General features: G+C 42.7%; 1 protein-coding gene across 7 annotated transcripts in view; it reads left to right on the top strand.

Moving 5' to 3' along the window:
• Positions 1-4,412, top strand: part of mtrr (5-methyltetrahydrofolate-homocysteine methyltransferase reductase) — a 44,066-nt gene extending 39,654 nt beyond the window's left edge. For all 7 annotated transcript variants that reach the window (XM_046292583.1, XM_046292580.1, XM_046292578.1 and 4 more), the window contains exons 14-15: positions 3,177-3,362; positions 3,480-4,412. In XM_046292583.1, the coding sequence (XP_046148539.1) occupies positions 3,177-3,362; positions 3,480-3,624 (331 nt within the window). In that variant the 3' untranslated portion in view covers positions 3,625-4,412. The remainder of the gene's footprint in view (positions 1-3,176; positions 3,363-3,479) is intronic.
• Positions 4,413-16,150: the final 11,738 nt, after the last annotated feature.

The raw sequence follows: 16,150 nt of genomic DNA, 5'->3' as shown, positions 1-16,150 counted from the left end.
CTTTACTCCAGAAAAAAACCAGCCTACAATGTTTCACATGTTATTTATTATTATTATTGACCTAACCCGACTAGCCATCACTGGGGGTCTGAAATGTCAACTGATGGAACACTTCATTTTTCTCTTTGATGCTAAATATATCCTGTGGTCCTAGGCTAAACCCTGACATCTTCGGTGTGACATTATAGAATGAAGTTCATTCCAGAATGTTATTTTTAAAAGCAAACAGGCTATGGGATCAGCCTAATCAACCCCAACATTTAACATCTGTGTTAGAGGTTGACACCAATCTGACCTCCAGTCTGTTACGTGCAACCAGACACTCGGACCCCCTGCAGTTTGCACTCATTTTCTCCCTTCCTCGCTCGTTCACTCCTCGTACCCTCCCTCCCTCTTCATGGATTGTGATTTCACTGCTGAGGGAAATGGGGTTACTGGGCTCTTGTTCAGGGCCATTAAGGGCCAGAGTCCCACAACCGGATCAGGGTTGTTTTTTCTGTCAACACACACCAGGGTTTGACTGAGGCCAAAGAGAAGAGCATGGCACAGTGGGGTGTGGGTGGGACCCCTGGTACCAGGATGTTAACCTTTCATACAGAAATTAAAGTTGCATGATATTGCCTGACATTCAAGAGAATAGAGGGGTAAGGAGAGAGAGGGAGGAAATGGCAATGCTGTATGTCTCTCATGACAGTCTTATACAGTCAGGTCCAAGAACTGTTTGCACCCTTGATAAAGATGAGCAAAAAAAGACTATAAAATAAATACAAATACTGAGCTATATTGTGTGCTAAAAAAAGGAGGAAATTAGATTTTATACTAATACAATTGCTCAGAGAAAGAGATTTTGTAGAACTTTTTTTTTCTCAAAAAGATAGTTGTCAAAATGATTGGCACCCCTAAAGATTCTTATAAATATAAACAAACAATTAAATCTCCATTAACATTCTACTTTTTTAAGTTGACCTCAGTATAATAAACTGTATTGTGACCTTCCATGGCTTCCTGTTTCACTGTGGTATAAAAATGAGGTAAAATCTTTGTCATCAAAGATGGAACCGTGGTAAACTTTCCTGGTATTGGACCCATGTGTATCTTGTCCCCACGCACAATGAGGAAGATATTTTGTGAGGCAAAGTAAATTAGAATGGACAAAGTTGGAGAATTACAGAACTTGGTCGTATCTTCAGATCTACAATTAGACACAATCTACAATGCCTCACGTTAAAGGGTCAGTGTTCTTTGTTTTTATTTGAAAACCAGGAAGTGCACCCTCATCACTGCTCAGTTGATACCATAGAGGACACACCGGCCCGGTGTCTAGGACACACGTCCTCTTCTTTCTCTTTTGTTCTTCCCTCTCCTGTTTTTTTCTCTTGTTATTCTTGGGCAGGGATCATCAACTAGATTCAGCCTTGGGACGTTTTTTTTTCTTGAGCGGATGGTCGAGGGGCCGGTACATAATTACAAATAATTTGTAGGCTGCAAATGGACACCAAGAAGCCCAAACAGATATATTATTTGACTAAAACTTTATAATTTCAAACCTTGCTTACATTCGGATATGATCACATCTCTCTATTATGCATGGGAAGTACTAGAGAACAAATTTCCAAAATTAAAATCACTTGGAGCTGATTTCCTGGTGTTTTTACTTTTTTTATGTCCAACAATGAAAATCCCCCCCCCCCCCCAAAAAAAATCTCTCTCAATTTTTTTTTTTGCTCAGTAAACTTGGGGCGTCAAATAAAACCATCGCGGGCCAAATTCAGCTAGCGGGCTTGCCAGTTAAAGAACCCTGTTCTAGCGTTTAAAATACTTGGTCATCTAGGGATTTAGTTGCAGGGCTGTCAGAGGTTAAAAAAATAATAATATATAAATAAATAAAAATACTAATTGTTTGTAATGAGTTATCCAGATTAACATGGTAATGGTGTTGTTGCAGCAACAATACATAACATTTAACCCAATGAAGGTGAACGAGAAAGAAGGAAAGAGCAGAATGGGAAATAATAACAATACATCTCCTCTCCTCTCCTGCAGTATTTACTGCATTTTTACTTATCCTAGTCATGGTCTCCTTATTTTATTAAAACTAGCTTTTAAAAGTCTCCCGGCTACTGCAAAACGATCTTCAACAGAGTTCCTTTAACCGGACCACATATGTCTGTCTGTCTCTGCATCTTCTCATCTGTCTGTCTCTGCATCTTCTCATCTGTCTGTCTCTGCATCTTCTCGTCTGTCTGTCTGTCTGTCTCTGCATCTTCTTGTCTGTCTGTCTGTCTGTCTGTCTGTCTGTCTGTCTGTTGTCTGTCTGTCTGTCTGTCTGTCTGTCTGTCTGTCTGTCTGTCTGTCTGTCTGTCTGTCTGTCTGTCTGTCTGTCTGTCTGTCTGTCTGTCTGTCTGTCTGTCTCGTCTGTCTCGTCTGTCTGTCTTTCTCATCTGTCTGTCTCTGCATCTTTCTCGTCTGTCTGTCAGTCTGTGTCTCTGCATCTTTCTCGTCTGTCTGTCAGTCTGTGTCTCTGCATCTTCTCATCTGTCTGTCTGTCTGTCTGTCTGTCTGTCTGTCTGTCTGTCTGTCTGTCTGTCTGTCTGTCTGTCTGTCTGTCTGTCTGTCTGTCTGTCTGTCTGTCTGTCTGTCTGTCTGTCTGTCTGTCTGTCTGTCTGTCTGTCTGTCTGTCTGTCTGTCTGTCTCTGCATCTTCTTGTCCTTCCTTCCTTCCTTCCAACCTTGGGTAAGGTTCTTCACCGGCTCAGAAAACTCAGTAGACCTTACTGTTGCTACCTACCCAAGGCCCTATTAAAAAACATATTGAGATGGAACACAGACAGTGTTGTGGCAAGGATAGGTGGATTGATTGTAAAAAATATGCTTATAAGAGGGCCTCGACCTTGCTTATGAAATCCAAATTTGACCATTTATCTTCCATTAAATAAGATGTATCGGTGGCCTGTGTTTTTATAGGTAGGCTTGTACACACGGCTGGGATGGAACTTTATTGAGCTTGACTGTTTTTTGTCTATTTTGGAAATGAAGACTGTTTTCATGCCCTGAACTAACTCTCTCTTCTCCTCTCGCGCTTCTCTTATTCTTTGTTCTCTTGCTTAGTCCTCTCTCGTTTCTCCTCTTTCTTTTCTTCTTGCTCTCGCTCACACTTTTCTTCTTCTTTTTCTCCAGAGAGGAGCTGCAGGGGTTTGTGGGTAAAGGAACCCTGAACCATCTGAAAGTGTGTTTCTCGCAAGACACTCAGATGGGGACAGAGACCAAGACAGGTCCTAGATACGTCCAACATAACCTGCTCCTCCATGCCAAAGATCTCACCAACCTCCTCCTCAAGGAGAATGGATACCTCTACGTCTGCGGGTGAGCTGAGGTTTGATGGTGATGATGATGTCAATAGGAAAACCATGGAATAGTCTGGTTCATTATTTTAGTGGCTGTGGATCTGGATTTACTGACTTAATTACTTTGCTCCCACAGTGATGCTAAGAACATGGCTAAAGATGTGAACGAAACCCTGATAGAGATGGTATCAGCAGAGCTTCAGCTGGATAAACTAGATGCCATGAAGAGATTGGCTGGACTCAGGGAGGAGAAACGCTATTTACAGGACATATGGTGCTGAGTGGATGAATCTTCAACATATCTTATGTCACAGACCGAAAATATCCATATAGAATTTTAGTGGGCCATTCATTTCCTTTAAGCAACACAAGCTGACCATATGGATTGGGTTGCATGTTGTTCCTCTTGCCTCATAGCACCTGACCATAAACTTCATAAACTGACCATAGACGATTGAGTTTCATGTACTGTAGTTGTTTTATAGTGGAATTATGCAAGACTAACACACTGCCTGTTTAGCTTACTCCTCATCCTACTTCACATTCTCGTCTTCCAATACTTTTTTTGCTGTGTGCAAAAATGTGTCCAAAATACAAAAGGTGTGTTTGCTTAAACAGGTTTAAAGGCCTCTGATGTATTTCTTATGCTCACTGTATGATGATAACGAGTGATATGGTGGGTGAAACCTATCTTGGCACGCGTACAAGACGAGATGAAACCCATTCAGAGATAACGATCAAAGGTGATGCATTTTGATTGATATGGCATGATTGTGTTTTTAATTAGAGAATAATTCAATTGTTCAAGGTGACTTTCCTCACTAGATGAAGCTGTAGTCGGCGGTTAGTTAATTGAAGGCTATGGGCCTTCCACCGTACGTACCCTAGAGAGACTTCTCAGAATTAAATCTTCAGACACTGCTAGTCTTTTTATATCAGCAGGCCTCTCGTCAGGATGGGAGAGGGAAAAGATGTTGACAGTCTCCACAGCTGGGCTAGACTGGGCTGGGGCTCTGTATGAGAATGGATGACAACATCACACTCAATAAAGCTTTGCCAAGTAAACAAATCAATTTCTTCTTGTCTGTCAGAGGAAAGTTTAGGCCTGTCCATGAGGTCGGACCGGGGTGGAGAATTGTGTTACGGACTGGACGTTATCAATAGGTCTCGGCCACTTTCTCCTGCTGCTCCACTTTGTCAGAGGATCATCATATCAGTAGTGGTGGTTTGAAACCGTTGTCCCTGCAGCCTGGATGCCTGTCTCACTCACTGTCTGCTTTAGCCAACTCCTTTTGTTGCCATGACAACATGAGACCCGAGGGTCATATGGAATGATACAGGTTATGAGTCTACGAGGTCATCGTACTGTATAGACGTCACTAAACCGTGATGAGGTAATTTGTATTTTCATGCACAAAATGTCTTTGGCCAAAAGATTTGGTTAAAGCTGAGACGAGCTGGCATCCAGGCTGAGTGTCAGGGAGGAATTACAGGCTGAGTGTCAGGGAGGAATTACAGGCTGCAAGTCACCAAGGCTGTTTTCTAAACGTCACTGAATAAGGTGGAAAGGAGTTGGGCATTGAATGTGATGAATGGTATTTTCATTGATCCACAATCCACAAACGTTATCATGCAGCTATCATTCTTAACCCAAGGATGAATTATATATATATTTTTTTTTTTGGGGGGGGGGGCAAATATCAGTAGGCCTTGGTAGCTAGAGAACAATTTATCATCCCCTGCTAAAGGACAAAAGATAAGTCAAGCAATCGCTTAGATGTCTGCTAAAAGGTGAGAAAAGTTGTTGTTTTAGTGAGAGAAGGAAGTAAGGCTCAGGCTCTTCTCCACACGCATGCTTGACGAACACACACAACACTTACACATGCTTAAGCTTGATTAATGGCACCAAGCTCACCCAGTGTGTAATAAACAAGAGGGGAAACTTTAATCAAGTTTGGCCTCGTCTTTGACAAAGCAACACCCCCTGAACATCGTCGCTGCTGACTGGGTTTTTGGGCAAGGCGCATCACTCTTCGCCTACTCCTTATTTACCTAGCCTATTCGCATCCCTTCACCTCCACCTGAAAAATGACCCTCTCATCTGAAGACGGAGAGCCTCGCGGATCCTCCGGCCCCGTCATGGCCACCGCGCAGTAAGGACTGATGAAGTTTTAAATGACAGTTTCTTAATTAAAAAGGTTCAAGGTGCCTTTTCCGTCTGCAGTGAGAGGCGAGACGCAAAGAGGTAATCGAAATAAATCAGACAGAGAGAGCTAGGCGCTAGTGAGGACTGGAGGATAATGCTATGATAGATCTGTGTAGTTAAGAATGGCGTAAATGAAGCAGAAAGATGTATATGGAAGTAATGACTCATTAGGTGGAAGTGCAGAGTGAAGTAGCGTGGGGGATGTAGTTGGGTTCTCAGGTTGTTCGGGGGTACAAGAAATGTGTTGTCGTACAAACAAACTTCAACCCAATACAGTGGGTGCAGATGGGGGATATTGAATGTTCGAGTGCCAATCTTTCCCATTGATTTGGTGATTGAAGCCTGCAGTTATCTTCTGATGCTAATCCCCTGGCCTTATGCCCGTAAAGTTCCAACGCAGCTGTTTTTATCTCAATATCAAATCATTTCTGGGTAACCATTAAGCACTGTGATAGTTTTCAATAAACTGGTCAAAAAAAAGGGCAATTTCTCAAGCAAGAATTTTGCTAGTACTGTATGGAAGTAGTCTAAGTGGAGAAAAATGACACAAATAAAACCTGTTATTGGAAGAGGTTTGGAACTCTTTTATTAACTAATTTACCGCATGGTGATGTCACCATGGAAAGCCAAAACTCAGGCAGTCTTTTCAAACAGCTCTTACACTAAAAGGGTATTTTCACAATTTCACAGTATTATTCCAACCTCATAGTGTGGAAATATATATAAAATATGTAAATCATGTATTTGACTGCACTGGGCCTTTAAACTTCTAGGACCGAGGAGGACACACTCAGTTCTCAGACTGAAGTGCAATGGGAAATGTCTACTCTGTGGTCTGCTCCATCATTTAAAACAAACATACAAATACTGCTAGATCCAGCTTGACTCTAGAGAGAGCGCCAACTGTACACACACTGATGTTCACTCCAGCATCTGTCAAGAAAGACCAGAGGCGACAAAAAAAGGCTGTTGTGATATTGCGTTTCCTGCGCTGTTCTGATTTCGCTGTGGAAACTGGAAAATGTATGTTTTATATTCCAGGGCTTTCTGTTAATCAACGGCAGATGCCTCCAGTCCACAAAGAATGGAGTAAACATTTGCTGTAATTGAGGCTGGTAGATTGAGGATGATTTCAATAACAAGTCCCATCTCCCAACCCTCCTAAGCTTTTAAAGATTGTTTTCATTTATGAAGTTACCTTACTATGGTAATAGACAAATACAGTATGTGACAACCATCGTAATATGTGGTCTTAACATACTGCACTGAGGTATATACTACACAGAACTCCTCACAATGAAGTAGGATTTATCTCTTGATATACAGTGCTATAGGCAGTCGTAAAACACCTGGTGTGAACATTCATCTTCTATATGCTAGTCGCACGCATGTATTTGTCCCAAATGATGGCGCAAGGAACTGAATATGGATGTATCTCTAAAACAAACACCTCTCTTTGCTTCTTAATTCTACACAATAGCAAAGTAAAAACACTAAACTCAGCAAACCCAAAAAACAACAACCTCGCATTGCCCCAATTATATTTTCAGCTAGGAACACTCTCAATCATCATTAGTCAAAGACAAAAACCCAAATTAAACATAAATCGTTTTATTGTGTATAAACTTTGGGCAGCGAGTGGCGGTCGAATGTGTGTTTCCCAAGATTGACGACATCCTGCGTTCTGACAGACAATGACTTATGCAAATGAGTGATTAATTGGATTTCAGAGAGATTAGTGTGTTGGGCAGTGAGGGACGTGCTAAGACTGAGGGATGGACAGTGTGTGTGTGTGTGTGTGTCTGCGAGAGAGAGAAAGTGTAATTATGTTCTATCTATTACCGGGTATATTTAAAAGAAAATCTGTTCACTCAATAAACTGCTTTCCCCTACTTCTAGTATGTTCAGATGAACTCTATTCTAAAATCCTACCAGCAGGACTATGTGCTCTTTAGCCCTTTAGCTCATCATCACCACACATATTGACCCCCCCTGTCTCAGCCTCCAGTATTTATGCTGCAGTAGTTTGTGTCGGGGGGCTAGGGTCAGTTTGTTATATCTGGAGTACTTCTCCTGTCCTATCCGGTGTCCTGTGTGAATTTAAGTATGCTCTCTCTAATTCTCTCTTTCTCTCTCTCGGAGGACCTGAGCCCTAGGACCATGCCTCAGGACTACCTGGTATTGTGACTCCTTGTTGTCCCCAGTCCACCTGGCTGTGCTGCTGCTCCAGTTTTAACTGTTCTGCCTGTGATTATTATTATTTAACCATGCTGGTCATTTATGAACATTTGAACATCTTGGCCATGTTCTGTTACAATCTCCACCCGGCACAGCCAGAACAGGACTGGCCACCCCACATAGCCTGGTTCCTCTCTCGGTTTCTTCCTAGGTTTTGGCCTTTCTAGGGAGTTTTTCCTAGCCACCGTGTTTCTACACCTGCATTGCTTGCTGTTTGGGGTTTTAGGCTGGGCTTCTGTACAGCACTTTGCGATATCAGCTGATGTACGAAGGGCTGTATAAATACATTTGATTTGACATATTAGCATTTAAACAGAGAGCTTTAGAGCAGTCTCTCTGTTGCTCTCTCCCCTGATCTCTTTCTCCCTGTTGCTCTCTCCCCTGCACTCTTTCTCTTTGTTGCTCTCTCCCTGCTCTCTTTCTCTCTGTTACTCTCTCCCCTGATCTCTTTCTCCCTGTTGCTCTCTCCCTGCTCTCTTTCTCTCTGTTGCTCTCTCCCCTGATCTCTTTCTCTTTATTGCTCTCTCCCTGCTCTCTTTCTCTCTGTTACTCTCTCCCCTGATCTCTTTCTCCCTGTTGCTCTCTCCCTGATCTCTTTCTTTGTTGCTCTCTCCCCTGCTCTCTTTCTCTCTGTTGCTCTCTCACTTGCTCTCTTTCTCTCTGTTGCTCTCTCCCTTGCTCTGTTGCTCTCTCCCCTGCTGTCTTTCTCCCTGTTGCTCTCTCCCCTGCACTCTTTCTCTTTGTTGCTCTCTCCCTGCTCTCTTTCTCTCTGTTGCTCTCTCACTTGCTCTCTTTCTCTCTGTTGCTCTCTCCCTTGCTCTGTTGCTCTCTCCCCTGCTGTCTTTCTCTCTGTTGCTCTCTCCCCTGCCCTCTTTCTCTCTGTTGCTCTCTCCCCTGCCCTCTTTCTCTCTGTTGCTCTCTCCCCTGCCCTCTTTCTCTCTGTTGCTCTCTCCCCTGCTGTCTTTCTCTCTGTTGCTCTCTCCCCTGCTGTCTTTCTCTCTGTTGCTCTCTCCCCTGCTCTCTTTCTCTCTGTTGCTCTCTCCCCTGCTCTCTTTCTCTCTGTTGCTCTCTCCCTTGCTCTCTTTCTCTCTGTTGCTCTCTCCCCTGCTGTCTTTCTCTCTGTTGCTCTCTCCCCTGCCCTCTTTCTCTCTGTTGCTCTCTCCCCTGCCCTCTTTCTCTCTGTTGCTCTCTCACCTGCCCTCTTTCTCTCTGTTGCTCTCTCCCCTGCTGTCTTTCTCTCTGTTGCTCTCTCCCCTGCCCTCTTTCTCTCTGTTGCTCTCTCCCCTGCCCTCTTTCTCTCTGTTGCTCTCTCCCCTGCTGTCTTTCTCTCTGTTGCTCTCTCCCTTGCCCTCTTTCTCTCTGTTGCTCTCTCCCCTGCCCTCTTTCTCTCTGTTGCTCTCTCCCCTGCCCTCTTTCTCTCTGTTGCTCTCTCCCCTGCCCTCTTTCTCTCTGTTGCTCTCTCCCCTGCTGTCTTTCTCTCTGTTGCTCTCTCCCCTGCTCTCTTTCTCTCTGTTACTCTCTCCCCTGATCTCTTTCTCCCTGTTGCTCTCTCCCTGCCCTCTTTCTCTCTGTTGCTCTCTCCCCTGCCCTCTTTCTCTCTGTTGCTCTCTCCCCTGCCCTCTTTCTCTCTGTTGCTCTCTCCCCTGCCCTCTTTCTCTCTGTTGCTCTCTCCCCTGCCCTCTTTCTCTCTGTTGCTCTCTCCCCTGCTCTCTTTCTCTCTGTTGCTCTCTCCCCTGCCCTCTTTCTCTCTGTTGCTCTCTCCCCTGCCCTCTTTCTCTCTGTTGCTCTCTCCCCTGCCCTCTTTCTCTCTGTTGCTCTCTCACTTGCCCTCTTTCTCTCTGTTGCTCTCTCCCCTGCCCTCTTTCTCTCTGTTGCTCTCTCCCCTGCTGTCTTTCTCTCTGTTGCTCTCTCCCATGCCCTCTTTCTCTCTGTTGCTCTCTCCCCTGCCCTCTTTCTCTCTGTTGCTCTCTCCCCTGCCCTCTTTCTCTCTGTTGCTCTCTCCTCTACTTTTTTCTCTCTTTCTCTGTTGCTCTCTCCTTCTCTACCTCTCCCCCCTTTCACGATCTCTCTCTCTCTCTCTCTCTCTCTCTCTCTCTCTCTCTCTCTCTCTCTCTCTCTCTCTCTCTCTCTCTCTCTCTCTCTCAATTCAATTAGATTCAAAGGGGCTTTATTATATATGATTTTTTTGTCATTTAGCAGATGCTCTTATCCAGAGCGACTTACAGTAGTGAGGGCATACATTTTTGTACTTTTTCATTCTTGGCATGGGAAGCATACAGTGTATTCAGAAAGTATTTAGACAGCCTTATTCTAAAATGGTTGGAATCCAAAAATGTCCTCAATCTACACACAGTACCCCATAATGACAAAACAAGAACAGGTTTTGAGAAATATTCAGACCCTTTGCTATGAGTCTTGAAATTGAGATCAGGTGCATCCTGTTTCCATTGATCATCTTTGAGATGTTTCTACAACTTGATTGGAGTCCACCTGTGGTAAATTAAATTGATTGGACATGATTTGGAAAGGCATACACCTGTCTATGTATGGTCCCACAGTTGACAGTACATGTCAGAGCAAAAACCAAGCCATGAGGTCGAAGAAATTTGTCTGTAGAGCTCCGAGACAGGATTGTGTCGAGGCACAGATCTGGGGGAAGGTTTCCAAAAAATGTCTGCAGCCTCTCAATAGCAAGGCTATGGTCACCGAGTCTGTACATAGTCAAAGCTTTTCTTAATTTCTGGTCAGTCACAGTGGTCAGGTACTCTTTTTTCATTAATTCTTTCCAATGTATAAAGTAATTATCTTTCTGTTTTCTCATGATTTGGTTGGGTCTAATCGTGTTGCTCTGTGGGTACTGTTTGTGAATAGAGCCCCAGAACCAACTGAGGGGTCTCTTCTCTAGGTTCATCTCTCTGTAGGTGTTGGCTTTGTTTATGGATGGTTTGGGAGTCACTTCCTTTTAGATGGTTGTAGAATTGAACATCTCTTTTCTGGATGTTGATAATTAGTGGGTATCATACTAATTCTGCTCTGCATGCATTATTTGGGGTTTTACGTTGTATATGGAATATGTTTTTGCAGTCTCAATTTGGTGTTGGACACATTATGGGACTTCTTGGTTGCTGAGTGGTCCCCGGACCTCATAACCATGGAGAGCAATGGGTTCTATAACTGATTCAAGTATTTTTAGCCAGATCCTAATAGGGATGTCAAATATAATGTTATTTTGATGGCGTAGATGGCCCTCCTTGCCTTGTCTCTCAGATCGTTCACAGCTTTGTGGAAGTTACTTGTGGTGCTGATGTTTAGGCCAAGGTAGGTATAGGTCTTTGTGTGTTCTAACGCAACGGTGTCTAGATTACATTTGTAGCCCTGGCAACTGGACCTTTTTTGGAACACCATTATTTTTGTTTTACTGAGAGATTCACTGTCAGGTCCCAAGTCTGACAGAATCTTTGGGGAAATTTAGGTGCTGCTATAGGCCCTTGGTTGGGTACAGACGCACCAGATCATCCGCAAACAGTAAGACATGACTTCAAAGTCTAGTAGGGTGAGGCCGGGTGCTGCAGACCGTTTTAGTACCCTCGCCAATTCATTGATATATATGTTGAAGAGGGTGGGGCTTAAGCTGCATCCTTTTTCACCCCACAGTCCTGAAGAAAGAAACTTGTGTTGTTTTGCCAATTTTATGTGTTTGTGTACATTGATTTTATTATGTTATCAATTTATACAGCAGACCATCATCCCATATTGAGTCAAAAGTTTTTTAGAAATAAACAAACCATGACAACATTTAGCCTTGGTTTTGGTTTATTTGCTTGTCAATTGTGATGTGCAGGGTGAAAACGTGGTCTGTCGCATGGGAATTTGGTAAAAAGCCAATTTGACATGTTTGATAATGCAGAGTATTTTCCCTAGGTTGCCGGAAGTAGCCGGGGTCGAATTTGTCAACATTTTTGTGGATTGGGATGATCAGTCCTTGGTTCCAAATATTGGGGAAGATGCCATAGTTGAGCATGATAAAGAGTTTAGACATCAAAGCCAAACCAGTTGGAATCTGTTTGTATATTTTATTATTTCAATTAGGAGACCATCAACACCACAGGCTTTTTTTGGTTGTAGGGTTTGTATTTTGTCCTGTAGTTCCTTCAATGTAATTGGATAATCCAGTAGGTTCTGGTAGTCTTTAATGGTGGTTTCTAAGATTTGTAATTCATCATGTACTGTATATGTTTTTGCTATTTGTTCTTTGTTATAGGGCAAAAAGGAGAAGTGGTTTCCATTTTGGATAGATATTGTAGCTCTTCGTGTTGTTGGTTTAATGTGTTCCAATTTTCCCAAAAGTGGTTAGATTCTTCAATTACATATAGAGATGATTTCTGACATGCCGTTCCTTCTTTTTTCGTAGTGTATTTCTGTACTTTTTAGTGTTTCACTATTGTGAAGGTGTATGTTTATGGGTCTGTTTTTGGTTGGATAGGTTTCTCAATTTCTTTCATAGGCTTTGCATTCTTCATCAAACCCTTTGTCATCGTTGTTCATTTTCTTACATTGTCTGCTTGAAATGTTATGATTTTATAGGGAAGCTGAAAGGTTAAATATGCGGTTTAGGCGTCCTACTGCCAGGTTAACACCTTCACAATTGCAGTGAAACATTTTGCCCAGGAAGTTGTCCAAATGGGATTGAATTTGTTGTTGCCTAATAGTTTTCTGGTAGGTTTCTACACTACTTTCCTTCATCTATAGCAGGGGTGTCAAAGTCAAATGGACGGAGGGCCAAATAAAAAATTTAGCTACAAGCCGAGGGCCGGACTGTTCGAATGTTCATTGAAAATTTTTTAAATGACGCATATAGTCTAGTGAACCTAATTGAACCTACTGAAAACCTAACAAATATATTCCAATATGATCAGATAAATAAAGCAATATTTTCTTATGGCTCTGTCAGTAATCTTTAATTTTCAACAGACACAAAAGACAAATTTCCTTTATATAAAAATCCCCATAACATGAACATTAAATGAAAGAAACCGGTATTCAAGGCACCATCAGTAGCCTATATTTTCTATTTTAGCAAAAGTGGGCTAAATTTACTTCAAAGAAAAAAACAATAATAGCAATTTTCTATCATCCACTCAACTGAAATATTTTTAAAATATAATTGGATTGAAATACAATAAAATAAAGTGCAAAAATCTATTAATCAAAAACAACACTTTGTTTAAGGAGAAGTAACATGCAGTGAAAACAAATATTAAACTTTAACTTTTAAACTTGAACTGAGTAAAAACTCTAAATATGTGATTGCACAGTAATGTTCACTTGTTTGAGGTTGAGGGTGATACTTGGTGGTGTCCCATCTTTTCCACAAGTTCATCAATGTTCGGGGTAAGGCTCTGAGCTGAGGAAATCCTCAGAATTGAGTGGAGGTGTTCAGCAGTAAGTCGACTTCTGTGTGATGTTTTGTTCAAGTTCATCAAAGAAAACAGTTGTTCACACAGGTATGTGCTGCCAAACATAGACAACGTTTGAGCAGCCTGGATGCGCAGCTGGGGCATTGTGTCGGGGAGGAAACGGGCGAACTCCGCAGCACCCACTGCCGCATATTTTGCCCTCAGTGCATCATTGCATTGGAGGTCAATCAACTCCATTTGGAGGTTTGGTGGTGAGCTTTCCACGTCAACAGCAAATGGGTTACCGAGCAGTTCCAACCTGCTTTTTTGTGCTTCAAAGTCAGCAAATCGGCGTCGAAAGTCAGCGGCAAGCATACCTATTTTATCAGCCAACTGTGCGCTCGGGAACGCACTGGTAGAGAGCTTCTCTTTCATGGTCTGGCAGCTGGGAAAGTGGCTCAAATTTTCTTTCCGCATCTGCGTCTCCCACAGAGTCAGTTTGGTTTTAAATGCCTTCACTGTACTGTACATATCAGAGATGACACGATCCCGACCCTGCAGCTGCAAGTTCATTGCATTCAGATGACTCGTAATGTCACACAGAAAAGCCATTTCACACAGAAACATTTCGTCTCGGAGTTGTGTTGTGTCTTTCCCTTTGCTGTCCAAGAACAGACAAATCTCCTCACGAAGCTCGAAACATCTTTGAAGCACCTTTCCCTGGCTTAGCCATCGCACCTCTGTGTGATAAGGCAAATCACCATGCTCCGTTTCTAACTCCGTCAGAAATGCCTTGAACTGGCGGTGATTCAAACCTTTGGCTCTGATAAAGTTAACTGTGCGCGTGATGATGCTCATTACATGCTCCATTTTCAAGGCTTTACCGCACAACGCTTCCTGGTGTATGATACAATGATAAGCTGTCAGCTCACCTGTCGCGTTTTCCTCTTGCATCTTTTCCCGTATCTTCGCCACCAGTCCGCTCCTGTGTCCACACATCGCAGGTGCTCCGTCGGTTGTCAAACCCACGAGTTTTTCCCAAGGCAGCTCCATCTCATTTACACATCTTGACACCTCTTCATACAAATCATGCCCCGTAGTTGTGCCATGCATAGGACGTAAAGCCAAAAACTCCTCTGTCACGCTTAGGCTGGAGTCCACTCCGCGGATGAAAATTGACAACTGGGCAATGTCAGAAATGTCGGTGCTCTCATCCACAGCCAAGGAATATGCAATGAAATCTTTTCCTTTTTCACAAGCTGCTCTTTTAGATTGATGGACAACTGGTCTACTCTCTCGGCAATGGTGTTTCTGCTCAGACTCACATTTAAAAAGAGTTGCCTTTTTTCTGGGCAAACTTCGTCACAAACTTTAATCATGCAGTTTTTGATGAAATCCCCTCCGTAAATGGCCGGGCTGATTTAGCGATCTCTTCTGCCAAAATAAAACTGGCCTTGACAGCAGCCTGGCCTTGTGATTTGGCTTTTTTGAACAGAGCCTGTCGAGATTTGAGGCCTCGTTTTAATTCCTCTGCCTTTTGTAGCCTTTGTTCCATGTCCATATTCTTGTTTTTGTCCGCGTGTTTCGTTTCATAATGTCGTCTCAGATTATACTCTTTCAGTACCGCCACACTTTCTCCACACAGAAGACACACAGGTTTTCCAGCTACCTCCGTGAACAAATACTCCGACTCCCACCTTGTTTGAAACCCCCGGTTCTCAGTGTCCACCTTCCGTTTTGCCATTTTTGATGGGTATCTGAAAGTTAATTTTACTGTGATGCTGACAACTGCTGTGCCAATAAATATTGAAATGAAGCAGCCTACTGCTCGGTGCGTCACCGTTGCATTGTGGGAAATGTAGTATTGGTGCGTGTAAAAGATCTGCGGGCTGCCGGCTTGCTGCGGTCTGCGGGCCGGTTCTAATAATAAATCAAGATCATCCCAGGGGCCGTAAAAAACCTTCTCGCGGGCCGGATGTGGCCCGCGGGCCTTGACTCTGACATATGTGATCTATAGCATGTCTTAATAGTATGCAGTTGGTTTTGCTTTGACGTCTCATGATTGATTGATTATTGCTTTGTTCAAGTCTACTGTGATTTTGCTGTGGTCTGATAGGGGTGTCAGTTGACTGACTGTAAACGCCCTGAGAGACTCTGGGTTAAGGTCGGTGATAAAGTAGTCTACAGTACTACTCTAATCAAATGTTAGTAGTCGCATACACCTGTTTAGCAGATGTTATTGCAGGTGTAGCGAAATGCATGTGTTCCTAGCTTCAACAGTGCAGTAATGTCGAACAATACACACATCTAAAAGAATGGAATTAAGAAATAGAAATATTATGATGAGCAATGTCAGAGTCCGGAGTATAAATAAATGTGTGTGTGTGTGTGTGTGTGTGTGTGTGTGTGTGTGTGTGTGTGTGTGTGTGTGTGTGTGTGTGTGTGTGTGTGTGTGTGTGTGTGTGTGTGTGTGTGTGTGTGTGTGTGTGTGTGTGTATATACTGTCGTGTCTTTGGCATCATTACATTTGATCAAATAAATTCTCTGTAATTATTATTACGCGATTAAACTAATCATGTAAATTGAATTTACTAGGAAGTTGGGGTACCATGGAAATCTTCAGATTACAAAGTTATAATTGTCCGAATATAACTCTTCAGATACCTTAATCTCTGATCAATTAGTCTTCTATGAATGAATTATTCTTTACCTCATGTCAGTCTCATCTGAATGTCGTAAATTGTTGGTTATTTTAATTTTTTTACTTCACCTTTATTTAACCATGTATGCCAGTTGAGAACAACTTCTCATTTACAATTGCGACCTGGCCAAGATAAAGCAATGCAGTGCGACAAAAACAACACGGAGTTACACATGGGATAAACAAACGTACAGTCAATAACACAGTAGAAAAATCTGTATACAGTGTGTGCAAAGGAAGTAAGGAGGTAAGGCAATAAATAGGCC

The sequence above is a fragment of the Oncorhynchus gorbuscha genome, linkage group LG12 (genome assembly GCF_021184085.1).
Source record: "Oncorhynchus gorbuscha isolate QuinsamMale2020 ecotype Even-year linkage group LG12, OgorEven_v1.0, whole genome shotgun sequence".
NCBI classification, from domain to species: Eukaryota; Metazoa; Chordata; class Actinopteri; order Salmoniformes; family Salmonidae; genus Oncorhynchus; species Oncorhynchus gorbuscha.
Note: the sequence above shows the minus strand (reverse complement) of the source record. Positions and strands in the feature narration are given on the sequence as shown.